The sequence below is a fragment of the Microcebus murinus genome, chromosome 2 (genome assembly GCF_040939455.1).
Source record: "Microcebus murinus isolate Inina chromosome 2, M.murinus_Inina_mat1.0, whole genome shotgun sequence".
NCBI lineage: Eukaryota > Metazoa > Chordata > Mammalia > Primates > Cheirogaleidae > Microcebus > Microcebus murinus.
In genome coordinates, this window is record NC_134105.1 from 13,487,480 (window position 1) to 13,501,893 (window position 14,414).

At 36.3% G+C, this 14,414-nt stretch overlaps 1 protein-coding gene across 24 annotated transcripts in view; it reads right to left on the reverse strand.

The window, feature by feature from the left end:
- EIF4G3 (eukaryotic translation initiation factor 4 gamma 3) overlaps window positions 1–14,414 on the reverse strand; it is a 352,113-nt gene that overhangs the window by 57,640 nt on the left and 280,059 nt on the right. For all 24 annotated transcript variants that reach the window (XM_075994735.1, XM_075994744.1, XM_075994737.1 and 21 more), the window contains one exon: window positions 13,294–13,491. In XM_075994735.1, the coding sequence (XP_075850850.1) occupies window positions 13,294–13,491 (198 nt within the window). The remainder of the gene's footprint in view (window positions 1–13,293; window positions 13,492–14,414) is intronic.

Consider the following 14,414-nt stretch of genomic DNA (forward strand, 5'->3'; position numbering starts at 1 on the left):
CCTGTAGTCCCAGCTAGTCGGGAGGCTGAGGCAGGATTGCTTGAGCCCAGGAGTTTGAGGTTGCTGTGAGTTAGGCTGACGGCATGGCACTCTAGCCCGGGCAACAGAGTAAGACTCTGTCTCAAAAAAAGAAAAGAGAGATGAGGTCTTGCTTTGTCACCCAGGCTGGAGTGCAATGGCACAATCCTCCTACCTGAGCCTCTTGAGTCCCTGGGAATATAGGCGTGACCCACCACACCCAGCTAGATGAGATCCTTATTCTAGAATAGAGGATGGAAGATTTCAGAATTTTCGAAATATCTTTTCATTAGGGGAATGTCATAATAATGTAATGCTAGTACTTTGACTATCAACATAGCACATTTACTGCTATTTCTTACATGCCAGAAGAATATACTAGTTCTCCACAAGTTTAGAGGCAAGATGCTTACAAGATTTCCATCTGAATCCAGTAATAATTGTTTTCTAATAACTGCAATAGCTCAAGGTTACTTGAAACCAAACACATAGATGTTCTTACTAACGTGTTTAGAATATAAGAATATAACGTGTTTATACTGCAGCAGTGATTCTAAAATACTCTATTTTACAGATGAAATACCCTTGAACATCATTTTGAACAGCTATTTTATAACATGGCAAAACAGTTTTTCTGGAATCACAAAGTGGCTCCCAAAGTTCTCAAATATATGCATGGTCTTTACCCTAAGAGTCACGGGAGATCTTGGTGATAACAGGATGCACTGTATTTATACTCACTAAAGAGTTAATGCTATTAACCAGAATGGACTTGGACAGCTGCTGATCAAGGCTGAATGGCTAGAAAAACTTCTTGAGAACTGAGGATGTTAATGCTATAGTATATTTGTGCTAGAACTGACAGCACATTTTTCAACATATTCCCTATAATGTATGAAAAATTATTTATTTAAGAAATCTAGTTCTAATTAACCAAGGGACCAAGTATATCACTACACATTTCTTTTAAGCAGAAAACATTAACTTAGGAATAGGGGAATATTATTAATATCAAGTAATTTTTGCGACAACCAGAGAAAGCTAATGTATCCTTACTCCAAATTCAAGCCATACAAATGCAAGTGTCTTAAAATCATTTCATAGTCAGGCCTATTCTAAAGTCAAACAAGAGGGCTTAGGAATTCATCAGCCTTCAAGAAAAGAAATGCTACATGAAAGCAAAGGTTTTCCAAAGAAAATCTAAAAGTTTACTCTCTCAAGGGACTCAGAACACACAATATGCACTGACTGTATTAAGAAATACAAATGAGAACCAAGAAGTATATCCATGAGCAAGCTGGTATATAATAGAGCAACAACATGATGTTAAGGTTCTAGAACAAAAAAAGGGTCTAAAAAATGAGCAGTTATATTCAATTTGTTGCTTTATAGGAATATAAGTTAAGCCAGCCAAAAAGTCCTCTCCAGCTTTTTGGCATATTCACTGGATTCACCTATATTATCATTAGTGTATAACTGACTTATAAGACAAAAATGGTCTGGGCCATAATCTATTATCTCTAAAGAAATGTTTCCTGCATTACAGTATTAACTGCATACAGAATGGGAGAAATGCGGGCAACAATATGAAAATCTAAGCTACTGCCATATGGTGACAGGTACTAGAGTAAAATTAAGCCTCTAGCCCCAAGTCAGAAAGATGAAATAAATACAGTTTGTGATGGCTTGGTTAACAAAAACATATAGAATAACCTAACTAGGGGGACAGGTACACAAGCTATTACTTTTATACTTTTAGTACAGAGAAGGCTATGTTGAAACAGCTGGCTTAGGGATCACTTGCTTTAAACAAAAGCAATTCTTTTAACTCAAGTTTCAGTTTCATCATCTAAAACAAGTGGGTCCAACTGGGAGGCCAGCTTTTAGCATCCAGTGTGGAAGCACTTTATATTAAAGTCACAGATAAGCAAGCTGTAACTGAAAGTGAGAGTACTAGAGTTTGAATCCCAACTCTCTAATCAACTATGCGAATTTGAGCATAATCCCAGCTCTGCCATGTGACTTTGGCCAAGTTAGCTTCAGCAAACCCGTTTCTTTCAAAAATGGGGATAACACATATATTTTTTTAATCCCCCCCATTTCCTGGTGATGAGAGGGGATAATATGTATTTCTTAGGACTGTTGGGAGGATTAAATGAAATATTTCAGGAAAAGCAAAAAACAGCAGTTGGCACACAGTAAGAGCCCAATAAACTAATATAGCTATATTTAAATACTTGGAGCTCTATTTGCAATGTTTATGATTAAAAATTAAGGGTAACCTATATTAACATAGCTCTCAAAGAAAGGATATAAGCAAAGTTAGCTCACTAAGCAGTAAGGAGAGAATCACAAAAAGCAACTGCTATCCCAAAATGGTGGTCAGAGTAAATTTCACATGTACAGGGCATGACAAATATGTGATCGTGCATAAGGTTTTAGATATATTCACATAGATCAAAACCAAGTAACCAGCAGAATGGCCACCAACTTGGAAGCACATATCTCTGAATAAATGAATACCTAGCTGTACAGCTCTCCAAAGACTTGATTTGGGACAAGGTCTTAATGCCCTCTGGGAATGGTTGACAAAGTTATAGAAATACAGGAATGGGCCAGTAAGAACATAGCCTATGAGAATAGTGATTCATGGTAATTTTTTTTGTCCTTAAGAGACGATAAATCCAATAGGATTATTATATTAGTAAGTCAGCATTTGTTGTCTGTTGGATACTGGCTGAGGAGGAGACTCGCTGAAATTGGTTAGTTGGAGCAGAACATGAAGACTGGATGTCTTAATCTGGTTGGACTGCTATAACAAAACACCACAGATTGGGTGGTTTAAACAACAGACATTTATTTCTCACAGTTCTGGAGGCTTTGAAGTCCAAAATCAAAGGTGCTGGCAGATTTGATCCTTGTGAGGACCCTCTTCCTGGATCGCAGACAGCCAACTTCTTGCTATGTGTCCTTACACAGCAAGAAACAGCTCTTGTGTCTCTTCTTCTTCTTATCAGGGCACTAATCCCATTGTAGGGACTCCAGCTTCATGACCTCATCTAAAACTAATTACCTTCCATAGTCCCTCACCTCCTAATACAATTATATGTGAGTCAGGGCTTCAACCTATGAATTTTTTGGGACACAAACATTCAGTCCATAACAGTGGACAGGGTAGATGCTTGCATATGTGATCATGGATAATAGAAAGAACAAAAAGTTTTGTGTGACACTGAAAAAAGGAGCTATTTAGACAACTAAAATTTTCATTTAATAGTCCATGATCAAAATTAAGATGTATAAGTGTTTTCAAAGGGCTATTTGAGAGATGGTTTCTTTTTCTCAGGGAGCAAGGGAGTCAGTTGGAATGTTTTAGTAATGCTGCATGGTAAGTTAGATTCACTATAAAGCACCGTCTTTTTCATTTTTACACAGTAGTAAACTGTTTACTGTGTGATGAGACCTGTCTATATACAGGTCACTCAGCAATCTTGGATATGAATATTGTCAGTGTCAGGTAGAAATTTTCTTCAAGCAACAGGACTTGTACTGCTGGCCCATTTATAAGTATTAAGGATAGATACTTATCCCCAAAAGGATCAAATTCCAGAGAATCAACAAGGGCTATCAGCTGTGTGGTAATTACGGCAGTCAAACAGGATAGAAAAGGGGATGATAAGCCCAGGCTTTGCTTAGCTAAGGATTTTCAATACCGTTTCAGAATAACAAGATGCTAGTGGTAATCTATGGTCCAGTAGTCATTTTGCCCCAAAAGCATGTGCTGGTTTGAGGTAAAGTATTTGGAATGACTAGTATAATGTAAGCAAGTGGCACCTATGTGTACCTCTAAAATTCTGGTTTCTTGAGGATAGTTTACTCTTAAATGTGAAGTAAACAGTAAAAAACCAATTGCTCTTTAATTGTTTAATAAAGCAATATATTAATAATTCTCAGGTCCATCGTGACATAACTATCTTCTATCAGTAATTACGTCCTGACCTTAGCAAACCACTTGCTAAACCTGTACATAACATACTATGAACACATCTCTCAACATTAATCTCTATTAGATATACTTGAAGAGAGGTGTAGTGTTGAGGGATGCCCACAAGATTTAAAATGGGGTGATCAGTTATGAAAGTGTAAGTTATTTATGATCATCCTTTTCTTCAATGCATTTTTTATCTTCCAGCAGAAGAACTGCACGTCACTCCTCCTCCAGCTGACTCCAGCCACCTGTTATTGCCCAAGGCTGACTTTTCATGTCTGTAATTCCAGGCTTTATTTTTGATAAGATTTAACTGTTTCCCTTGCTCTCTCAGTGTCTCTTCCTATTCTCAGTCCTGTCATTCCTCTTCATGATTTGCTTTTAAGTACTTAAAGCAGTAACATTACAAGTTCTGGATCTGGTAAACAGGACACAGAATGCTTAAAAATCTGCCTTTAGTGCCATTCTTTGTAGCTACGGTATTGCATGCCTGCCACAGCAGGCATAAAAAGTAACAAAAGTATAGTCTCAGGGCATAAAACTCTTGCAAGTTGGTTATTCGTTCATTCAGGCATTTACCCACTCATAACACACACATCTGAGGGTCTATTATGCGTCAGGAACTATTCTAGGCACTGGGAATTGCACAGTGAACAAAACAGAAAAAGTCCTGCCCTTAAGAGTTTATATTCTAGAGGGGTCTGACAGGGGGATTTTCATCTCAGTTATGATTAGAACAAAAGCACAGAAATTTAAAGTTCTAATAATCCAATTTAAAATTATATCTAAGCACAGATTCAGATACAGGACAAGATTTCTCCTGTCTCTTCTTATCCATTTGCCATTCAATTCATATGCCCTCCTCCTAAGAGAAGTGCTAAATTCTAGTTGTAAATGCTTTGCTGCTTGTAAAGGGAGCCTGTGAGGGTATTCTCTCGTTCCTAGTTGAACCAGTATAAGCAACAACATACTCCAGAGGCAGGGTTTACTATCTCTTATGATTGATTCTCAAAAGCCTTACATGGTTTGCCTTGGTAGAGCTTTGTGGTGTATATGGATATGTATGAATGTATGTACATATATTCAGCACTGAAGAACAATTTGGGAAAGCCAAATCTATTACATCAATTTCCTCTGCAAATCTAAGAAATCTTTCTTAAAAGTCTACCCTTTCAGACCTCATGAAAAAACTGACATACAAAATAATCTTATTCTCTCAGATTCTCCTAGATAATCACTGCAAAGAAACAGAAGTTTTATTTATTTTCTTGAGACAGAGACTCTGTCACCCAGACTGGAGTGTAGTGGCCGGATGATAGCTCACTGCAACCTCCAACTCTCAGGCTCAAGTGATTCTCCTTTCTCAGCCTCCTGAGTAGCTAGAACTACAGGCACATACCAGGATTTCCAGCAAATTTAAAAATTTTTTTGTAGAAATGAGGTCTGGCTACTGTTGCCCAGGCTCATCTCAAACTCCTGGCCTCAAAGCGATCCTCCTGCCTTGGCCTCCCAATGTGCTGGGATTGCAGGCGTGAACTCCTAGGCCCAGCCAGAAGAGGTTTTAAATGGAGGTGTGTAATCCATAGAATGTGATGAGGGCAGAAAAGTGGTTTAACAACTGCTCTAAACAACCAGAATATGTATTCTCTCACTTAAAATCTCAACAATCTAAGGCCAAGGTCTCTCAACCACAACAGTACTGATATTTTGGGTTGTATAGTTCTTTGTTATTGGGAGCTATTCTATACACTGTAGAATGTTTAGCAGCATCTCCAACCTATATCTACTAAAATGCTAATAGCAATAAACAAAAATATCTCCAGACACTGCCAAATGTCCCTTGAGGGGGCAAAAATCCACCTGGTTGAGATTTCTAATCTAGTTCATTGCTTGAGCTAAGGTTTAGTCATTTAACAAAGAATAACTATCAAAAAATATATTTAGGCCGGGCGCGGTGGCTCACGCCTGTAATCCTAGCTCTTGGGAGGCCGAGGCGGGCGGATTGCTCGAGGTCAGGAGTTCGAAACCAGCCTGAGCAAGAGCGAGACCCCGTCTCTACTATAAATAGAAAGAAATTAATTGGCCAACTAATATATACAAAAAAAAAAAATTAGCCGGGCATGGTGGCACATGCCTGTAGTCCCAGCTACTTGGGAGGCTGAGGCAGGAGGATCCCTTGAGCCCAGGAGTTTGAGGTTGCTGTGAGCTAGGCTGACGCCACGGCACTCACTCTAGCCTGGGCAACAAAGCGAGACTCTGTCTCAAAAAAAAAAAAAAAAAAAAAAATATATATATATATATATATATTTAAAACTTCTATTGTGTAAGTACAAAATCTCTGTTTAGGCAATTTTCTGGTTTTCAGAGAAAGTTGTAAAATAGGGATAATGAATGGTTGTGAGGATTAAATGAGAGAGATGTAACCAGTTTAGCATATATCTCAAAAAAAATATTGCTCTGATTCCCACTACTCCTTAGGACCATATGATATGATAATACATGGTTAAGCAGAACTAGATTCCCTTATTTAAAATAACCAACACTGATAATCCATGAAAAGTGGCACACAGGCTTATATATTTTTTAAGACTATAAATCAGGCCAAAGATTTTACAATTTAACCTATGGCTGGCTTAATTAAAATATACTGATAATAAATTACTTGAATAAATTAATGAGTATAATAAATAAGAAAAGAGTACTTTCCCCAGGTTTAATTTTTTATTTCCTATCTTCAATTTCTCTCATTTTGTCAGGAAGCATCATTTCTCAAACTAATAATTACCTTATAGAAGTTTTTAAAAGCGCCACGGTCTAAAAGGTTTGGAAAATGCTATACACAGTAGATCTCTGTTTGACTTCACAAGAAACATTAGCATAGTAAACAGAAGCTTGAAGTAAAGAAATCTGCTTAAGCTGGCATTAGTGAAATGTATACCAACATCTCAGTTTTGGGCAACAGTTGTCTATGTACATGCCATCTTGAAAAAGTAACTGGATAGACTTCTAACAAAGTACAAAATAATATAGCACATACTTATGTATTCATCACTGAAATTTGTCAAATCCTAACATTTAAACATTTTTGTTTTAGATCTTTTTAAATAACTAAACATTAAGAGCCTATAGTGCTTTTTATACTCTTCACTCTATTGTTTAGTTTTTGTTTTTAAAAACTTTTTAACGTTCAGCTCAATGAATTATGACAAAGAAAACTCTCATAAACACCACCAAGTATAGCACCAGGTCAAGATACAGATCACTGAAAACCTCTTAGAAGATCCACTTGAATTCCTCCAAAGCACAACCACCACTCTGCCTGTAAAGTTACAAAAGCCTTCTAGACTGTTTAAATAATCACTTCCTTGAAAATATGCAACCCCTAACACCATAGATGTGATCCCCAAACATGAAAGTTTGTTTTTGTTTCGTTTTTGAACATTAAAAGAAAAAAAATCACATAGTATCTTTTGGGTCTGGCTTCTTTTGCTCATATATTTTTATGAGATTCACCCATGTGCATGTAGTTGTAGTTTAGGTTCATTGCTCTTGTATAAACATATAACAATTTATCTGTCCATACTACTGATGGAAATTGTTTCATTTTTTTTCCAGTATACTACAAACAATTTTGTATGTTTCCTAGCATATAAGAAATGTATGTTTATTGCTTGGGTTTATACCTAAGAATGGAAATGCTGATTATAGCAGAAAAATAACTTTAGCTTTAGTATATAACACTAAACTCTTTTCTAAAGTGGTTGTTGCAACTGACATTGCCACTAGCAGTATGTGAGAGTCCTTGTTGCTTCAATTATTTGTAAATACCTAGTAAATTTAGAAATCTGGTGTTACTGTATGGTTTTGTTTTGCACCTAGTTTATTAATCTTTTCACATTTGTCAGTCATTTGGATATTTTGTGAAATGTCTGTGCAAAGCTCTTGACTGTTTAAAAAATTTTTTTCTTACTGATTTGTAGGGTTTTTAAAAATTATCTGATATAAATCCTTTATTGGATTTTTGTGTTACAATTATATCCTACTACGAGGCTTGCATTTTTACTCTCTTTCACATCCTTTGATGAAAAAAATGTTTGTAATTTAACATAGTTCAATTTACCAATCTTTTCCTTTCTATACAGTGATTTTTGAGTTCTGATTAAGAAACATTCAGGCAAATTATTGTTCTTTTTAATATTATCTTTCCCTCCCCTTGTTATTTTTTATCTTTTATTTTTAATAGCTTTACTATGACTAGCTTAAGAGTTTTCTTTCATTTTTTTTTTTTTAATTCATTTGTGGGGTTTGTAAAAAAAATCTTTTTTATCTGTAGCTTTAATAAGCCAGAAATTATGAAAAATTTTTCAGCCATTCTCTTTAGTTAATTACTAATTACTAGTTAATTTTAAAATTCTATCACCTCTCTTCCTAAAACTCCAACTAGAACAAAGTTAGACCTACTTACAGAATCCTCCCCACCTCTCACTATCCTTTTTGTATTTTTCATCTCTTGGTTTCTCTGTGCTTCATTCTGGACATTTTCTATGGACCTATCTTATAGTTCATAATTGTTCTCTTTAGCTGTGTCAGATACCCTGTTAAACCTTTCCACTAATTCTTAATTTTATTATAAAATTCAGTTCAAGAATTTCTACTTGGCTCTTTCATATACTTTCTAGTTCATTGTTGAAGTTTATAATCTCACCTTTATTACCTTGAACAAAATAAGTATAGTCATTAAAAATCTATGCCTGTCCCTGGTGGTCTAGTGGCTAAAAAAAAAAAAAAAAAAAAAAAAATCTATGCCTGAAAAAGTATCTGGAGCCCTGGTGGGACACTGGTTGGTTTGTTGTTGGTTCTCATTCTTGTCTTTCCTTGTGTGCCTAATTATTTCCAATTGTGTGCTGAACATTTTATTAGAAAAACTATTCATAGAAATATTAAATAATTTAAAGATTTTTGTGAGAGTCTTTAAATTTTTACTTGCTTCTTGCAGGAATCTATGGGGGCACTAACAACCTCAAATAACTATGATCCAAACTCAAGGATTGAGATGATTTAATATAAAGCTACAGTCCCTGTGACAACAGGTCAATTTCTGACTCACCTTTATTCTAAGCATTCAGTCCTTTGGGATCTCAACCTAAAATATAGGAGGATTTACTACAGCTGCTTCTGTCACTCCTTTAGGCAGGCCTTGGTCCCAAATTCTAACCTCCCTGGCCCACCAAGTCTATGAAAAATGAGTTGTTCAAGACTTTTAGGTGCCTTTTCCAGTGGGATGTTTCAGCAAATGTCTCACCCTCTTCTTTGAATTTCTACTTTTTCTAGGATTTTAGACTTAATAATTACTTCTTCAGTATTGTTTAGCTCTCTGAAGCCTTCAAGATTTCCCACCGTCTCCCAAACCAAAACCCAGTTTAAGAGACTGAAATTATAGGAAACAAGCATAAAAGGCCAGAGGGTGGAGCTAAACAACAGCATTATGTGGCCATTAATGTATGCAGGTTGCCTGGGAGGCCATGCCTTTGGAGACTGGGGGGAAGGAGAGAGATGCTGGGGGCTGGAGACAGGGAGAGGCTGGAGCCCTTCTGCCTTAACCTGGGGCTGGGGTCGTTTTTAGTGATGGGCTTACTGATCCTCTCCTCATCTCTGGATAGATGCCTTCAAGATTTTAAAAAATGTTGAGACCAGTTTTCCTAATTGTTCTCCATGGAAGGGTGGTCTGAATTATCTAACTTGTCATTGCCAGAAGCCCTAATACTTATCCTTGTATACTTTTGCTTAATTTCACTTCCTTCTCTTCCTTATGTTGAATTTGATGTTTATTATTTCTAATTGGTATAATTTTATCATATATGTATTTAGTTGATAATAATTTTATCTTGCATATTTGAGGTTGACCCATGCCAACAGAATTAGTATTACTCCATTAATTGTTTTTTTTTTTTTTTTTCTTTTTTTAAAGAGACAGGGTCTTGCTCTGGTTTCCAGGCTGGAGTGCAGTGGAGGAACCATAGCTTACTGAAATCTCGAACTCGTGAGCTCAAGCAATCCTCCTGCTTCAGCCTCCTGAGTAGCTAGGACTACAGGTGTGTGCTACCACACCTAATTATTTTCCTTCTTTTCTTTTCTTTTTTTTTAGGATGGGGTCTCACTGTGTTATTCAGGCCCATCTTAACTTCCTGGCCCCAACTTATCCTCCTACCTCAGCTTCCCAATTAGCTTGGTTTACAGGTGTGAGTCACCATACCCCACTCCTATTTCATTAATTTTAATTATTGCTGTATGTATATTATTATTCAAATTCATTAATCAAAAAGTACAGTATACTCTTATTGCCCTATTTAGATAGCCTATTTGAATTGTTTGCTATTATTCACTATTAAAACCAATATAAAAATAAACATTCTTTTTTTTTTTTTTTTTTTTTTTGAGACAGAGTCTCACTTTGTTGTCCAGGCTAGAGTGAGTGCCATGGCGTCAGCCTAGCTCACAGCAACCTCAAACTCCTGGGCTTGAGTGATCCTTCTGCCTCAGCCCCCCGAGTAGCTGGGACTACAGGCATGCGCCACCATGCCCGGCTAATTTTTTATATATATATCAGTTGGCCAATTAATTTCTTTCTATTTATAGTAGAGACGGGGTCTCGCTCTTGCTCAGGCTGGTTTTGAACTCCTGACCTTGAGCAATCCGCCCGCCTCGGCCTCCCAAGAGCTAGGATTACAGGCGTGAGCCACAGCGCCCGGCCGAAATAAACATTCTTATATATGATTCCTTGTGGAGATCTGGGAAGTTCTCTGGATATGAACCAAGATGTGAAATTGCTGGGGAATAGTATATGAGAATCTTGAACACTATCATCAGTTTACTCTCCAAAGTGGTTGTATTCATATTTGTGAACATTTAAAGTGTTTTTTTTTTTTTTTTCAATCTCGAAGGAGTGAATTATATAGGATTGTGACTGATCTTTTCTTGGTTTATTACCTTCCTAATAATGAATAACAATGAATATCTTAAGTTTATTGGCCAATGGATTTTCACTCCTTTGAACTGCCTATTTTTTAATTGGGCTAGTTTTCCCTATTATTGATGTGCTTCTTTTTCCTCAATTCTGGATTCTATTATAATATTTTATCAGTTATATGCACTCCAAACAGATTCCCCCAAGTTGTGGTTTCTTTATATTTTATTATTTTATTTTATTTATTAATTAGGGAGTCTTACTCTGTTGCCCGGGCTAGAGTGCCATGCCGTCAGCCTAGCTCACAGCAACCTCAAACTCCTGGGCTCAAGCAATCCTACTGCCTCAGCCTCCCAAGTAACTGGGACTACAGGTATGCGCCACCATGCCCGGCTAAATTTTTATATATATACTTTTAGTTGTATAGCTAATTTTATTTTCTTTCTTTTTTTTGAGACAGAGTCTCACTTTGTTGCCCAGGCTAGAGTGAGTGCTGTGGCGTCAGCCTAGCTCACAGCAACCTCAAACTCCTGGGCTTAAGCAATCCTTCTGCCTCAGCCTCCCGAGTAGCTGGGACTACAGGCATATACCACCATGCCCAGCTAATTTTTTCTATATATATTAGTTGGCCAATTAATTTCTTTCTATTTATAGTAGAGACAGGGTCTTGCTCTTGCTCAGGCCGGTTTCGAACTCCTAACCTCGAGCAATCCGCCCGCCTTGGCCTCCCAGAGTGCTAGGATTGCAGGCGTTAGCCACCATGCCTGGCCTATATTTATTTATTTACAGGTATCTTTTGCTGCACCAAAAATTGCAAATTTTAACAGTCAAATTTAATACTTTTTCCTTTATGTTTTGAATCTTGCTAAGGAAATCTTTCCCCATTAAGAAAGACAGTCTCCTCAATTTTCTTCTATAAGTTTAGCTTTTCATACTTAGAAGCATAACACTCCTATAATTGTTTGATGTTTGTATTTGGTTTATATTAGGAACCTATGATTCTACTCTCATTGCTACCATTTTATCTCAGGCTCTCAATATCTCAAAAGTAAATCAGGAAAGTTAGAAGTCAGGAAAGCAGTTACCTTTAAGGAATGGTAAAGAGTACTGACCAGGGTGTAAGGTATGTACACTCTGTTGATACATACTGAGCTGTAGATTAACAATTTCTACACTTTTCTGTAAGCATAATGTAGTGGTGGGCTAAAGCTGGTTCACACTGGTTTGTGAGACTTAAACATACCTGGAATATGTTCTTTCTTCTCTATACTTGTACTTCTCATCATCCCAGGTCTAACTCAAACTTGCTTCATAAACGTTTTGTCACTCCCCCACCAACACAGTATAGTGATTTCTTTTTCTCCCAACATTTTTTTTGGTCTAAACCATCCATTCAGGTAGCACCATACTGCTACATAACAAAATACCTCGTAAGTGATTTTTTTCTTAAAAATGCTTTTTCAAGACGGATTTTGAGTTACTTAAAGACAGAAGAACTGTTCCAAGCCCCCAAAGATTTACCTACCTTTGAAACAGGTACTCAAAAATACAGGTAGAATGATAGAATTTTGCATTTTCATGGCTTGTTTCTAAAAAGCGAGGCACGATGACAATGAATTGTCATAATTAAGAAGAAATTCAAATGTTAAAGGGACACATATTTCTTACACAAGTACCTTGGTAACAGTAATAGGAAGAGAAAACACAGATGGTACATGGCAGTTTTATGATTGCAGAATACAGCAGGACAATGAACACTAATCAGAAGTTCTTTGGTTTCCCACTCTGTCTTGCCCTAGATTTGACAGGCTGTGGAGATTAAATGGCTGCAGACAATGTAAAGAGAGAAAAATCTCATAGTTTCTATGAGATTAAATTATTAGTTTTGAAACCTTCTGGACCACATGACAACTATCCTTTCATTTGCACAAAGGCTAGAATCATAACCAACATATTTTTTAATTTCAAATTTAATTAAATGTGAAAATAAGCATTTGCTTTTTTCTATAGCATGACATCTCAGGAAAAACTGGTTGCCCACAATAATTTTAAATTACTAATTTAAACCTTACTCATTCTTCCTCACATTGGATGAGACCATCTCATGCCCATTTCAGTATAGTCTCCATATCCCCCTCCAGCAGTGAGTATATACTTTAATAAAATAAGATTCTCTTTACACAATGAAGATATTATATCAGTAAGTGCTAAAAATATATTCTCCCCTTTACGCTGCCCCAATAACAATTCTGGGAAGAATGTGTAGTGAGGGGAGAATATACCTCTTGAAGATTTCTGGTTTTACTCCTTCCTCTCTTCTTACCGTTACTAGACATCGACACATGTTTGCGTAAGCCACAGAGAAACTGGGTTCATCAATAGCCTTCTCAAAGACCAGGTCAATGACTCCTTTCAGCCTCTCCTCTGTGTCAACAGTAAGTCCTGACACTTGCTTCATCAGTTGGTTGAACATCTGTGGTGTCAATTTATTTAAGATACTTCGAACTTTTCTAAAAAGTTCCTAGAAGGGCCACAAAAAAGAAAAGAGCATTAAAGTAGCTATGACAATATAGTGCTTTCTGTAAGGATTAATATTTTTGTAATTTACAAGTTCAACTTTTCAAATTATTAACAAAAGCTGTGAACTAGTCACAGAAATAATTAAACTCATCTGTTTTAATAAACAGTCAAAAATTACAATACTTTCTTTTCACTACTGATGGAAATTCTAGAACTAGGTGTATTCACACTTCACTGGTGGGAATATCATAGTGCATTTCTAAGGGCAATTTGACAATGTGTAGCAAAAGCTTCAAAACTGTGGATGTGCTCTCTAGACCAGCAATTATTTACTTCCAGAAATTTATTTAGGGATAGGTAAAAAGATTTTAGCTATGATAAGTTCCATCATAACACCTTATAGTAAATGACTTCAATGCATAAAAATAGGAATTTGCCTGAATTATGGCATAATATAAATTATGGCATGGAATACTAGGCAGAAGTCTTTTAAAACAGTATTGTAAAAACACTGAACAAATTAGGAATAAAAAGGACCTTTCCCAACTACAAAAAGGGCATCTACAACCCTACTTAATGGTGAAAGGCTAAATGCTTTCCCCTAAGATTGAGAATAAAGCAAAAACATTTATTCTCACTATTTCTATTTTTCCAAATGACTCCAAAATAAAATGGATTTCTAAATTCTAGCTTATAAGAAATGAAGGCCTGACAAGGAGATATAAAGCAATGTCTTTACTAATTAGATTAGCACAGGAGTAAGAGACTCAATCACTGAGGATCTAAAAATGCATTTTAAAGAAATGAAGTATTAATTTAAGTCTGAATGATAAGTCTATGACATATGAACCCTTGAAACATGGTGACTATTCTGAAAAGAAACACAGATGGCAATTTCAAGAGAATATGGTAATAGATTGTCTG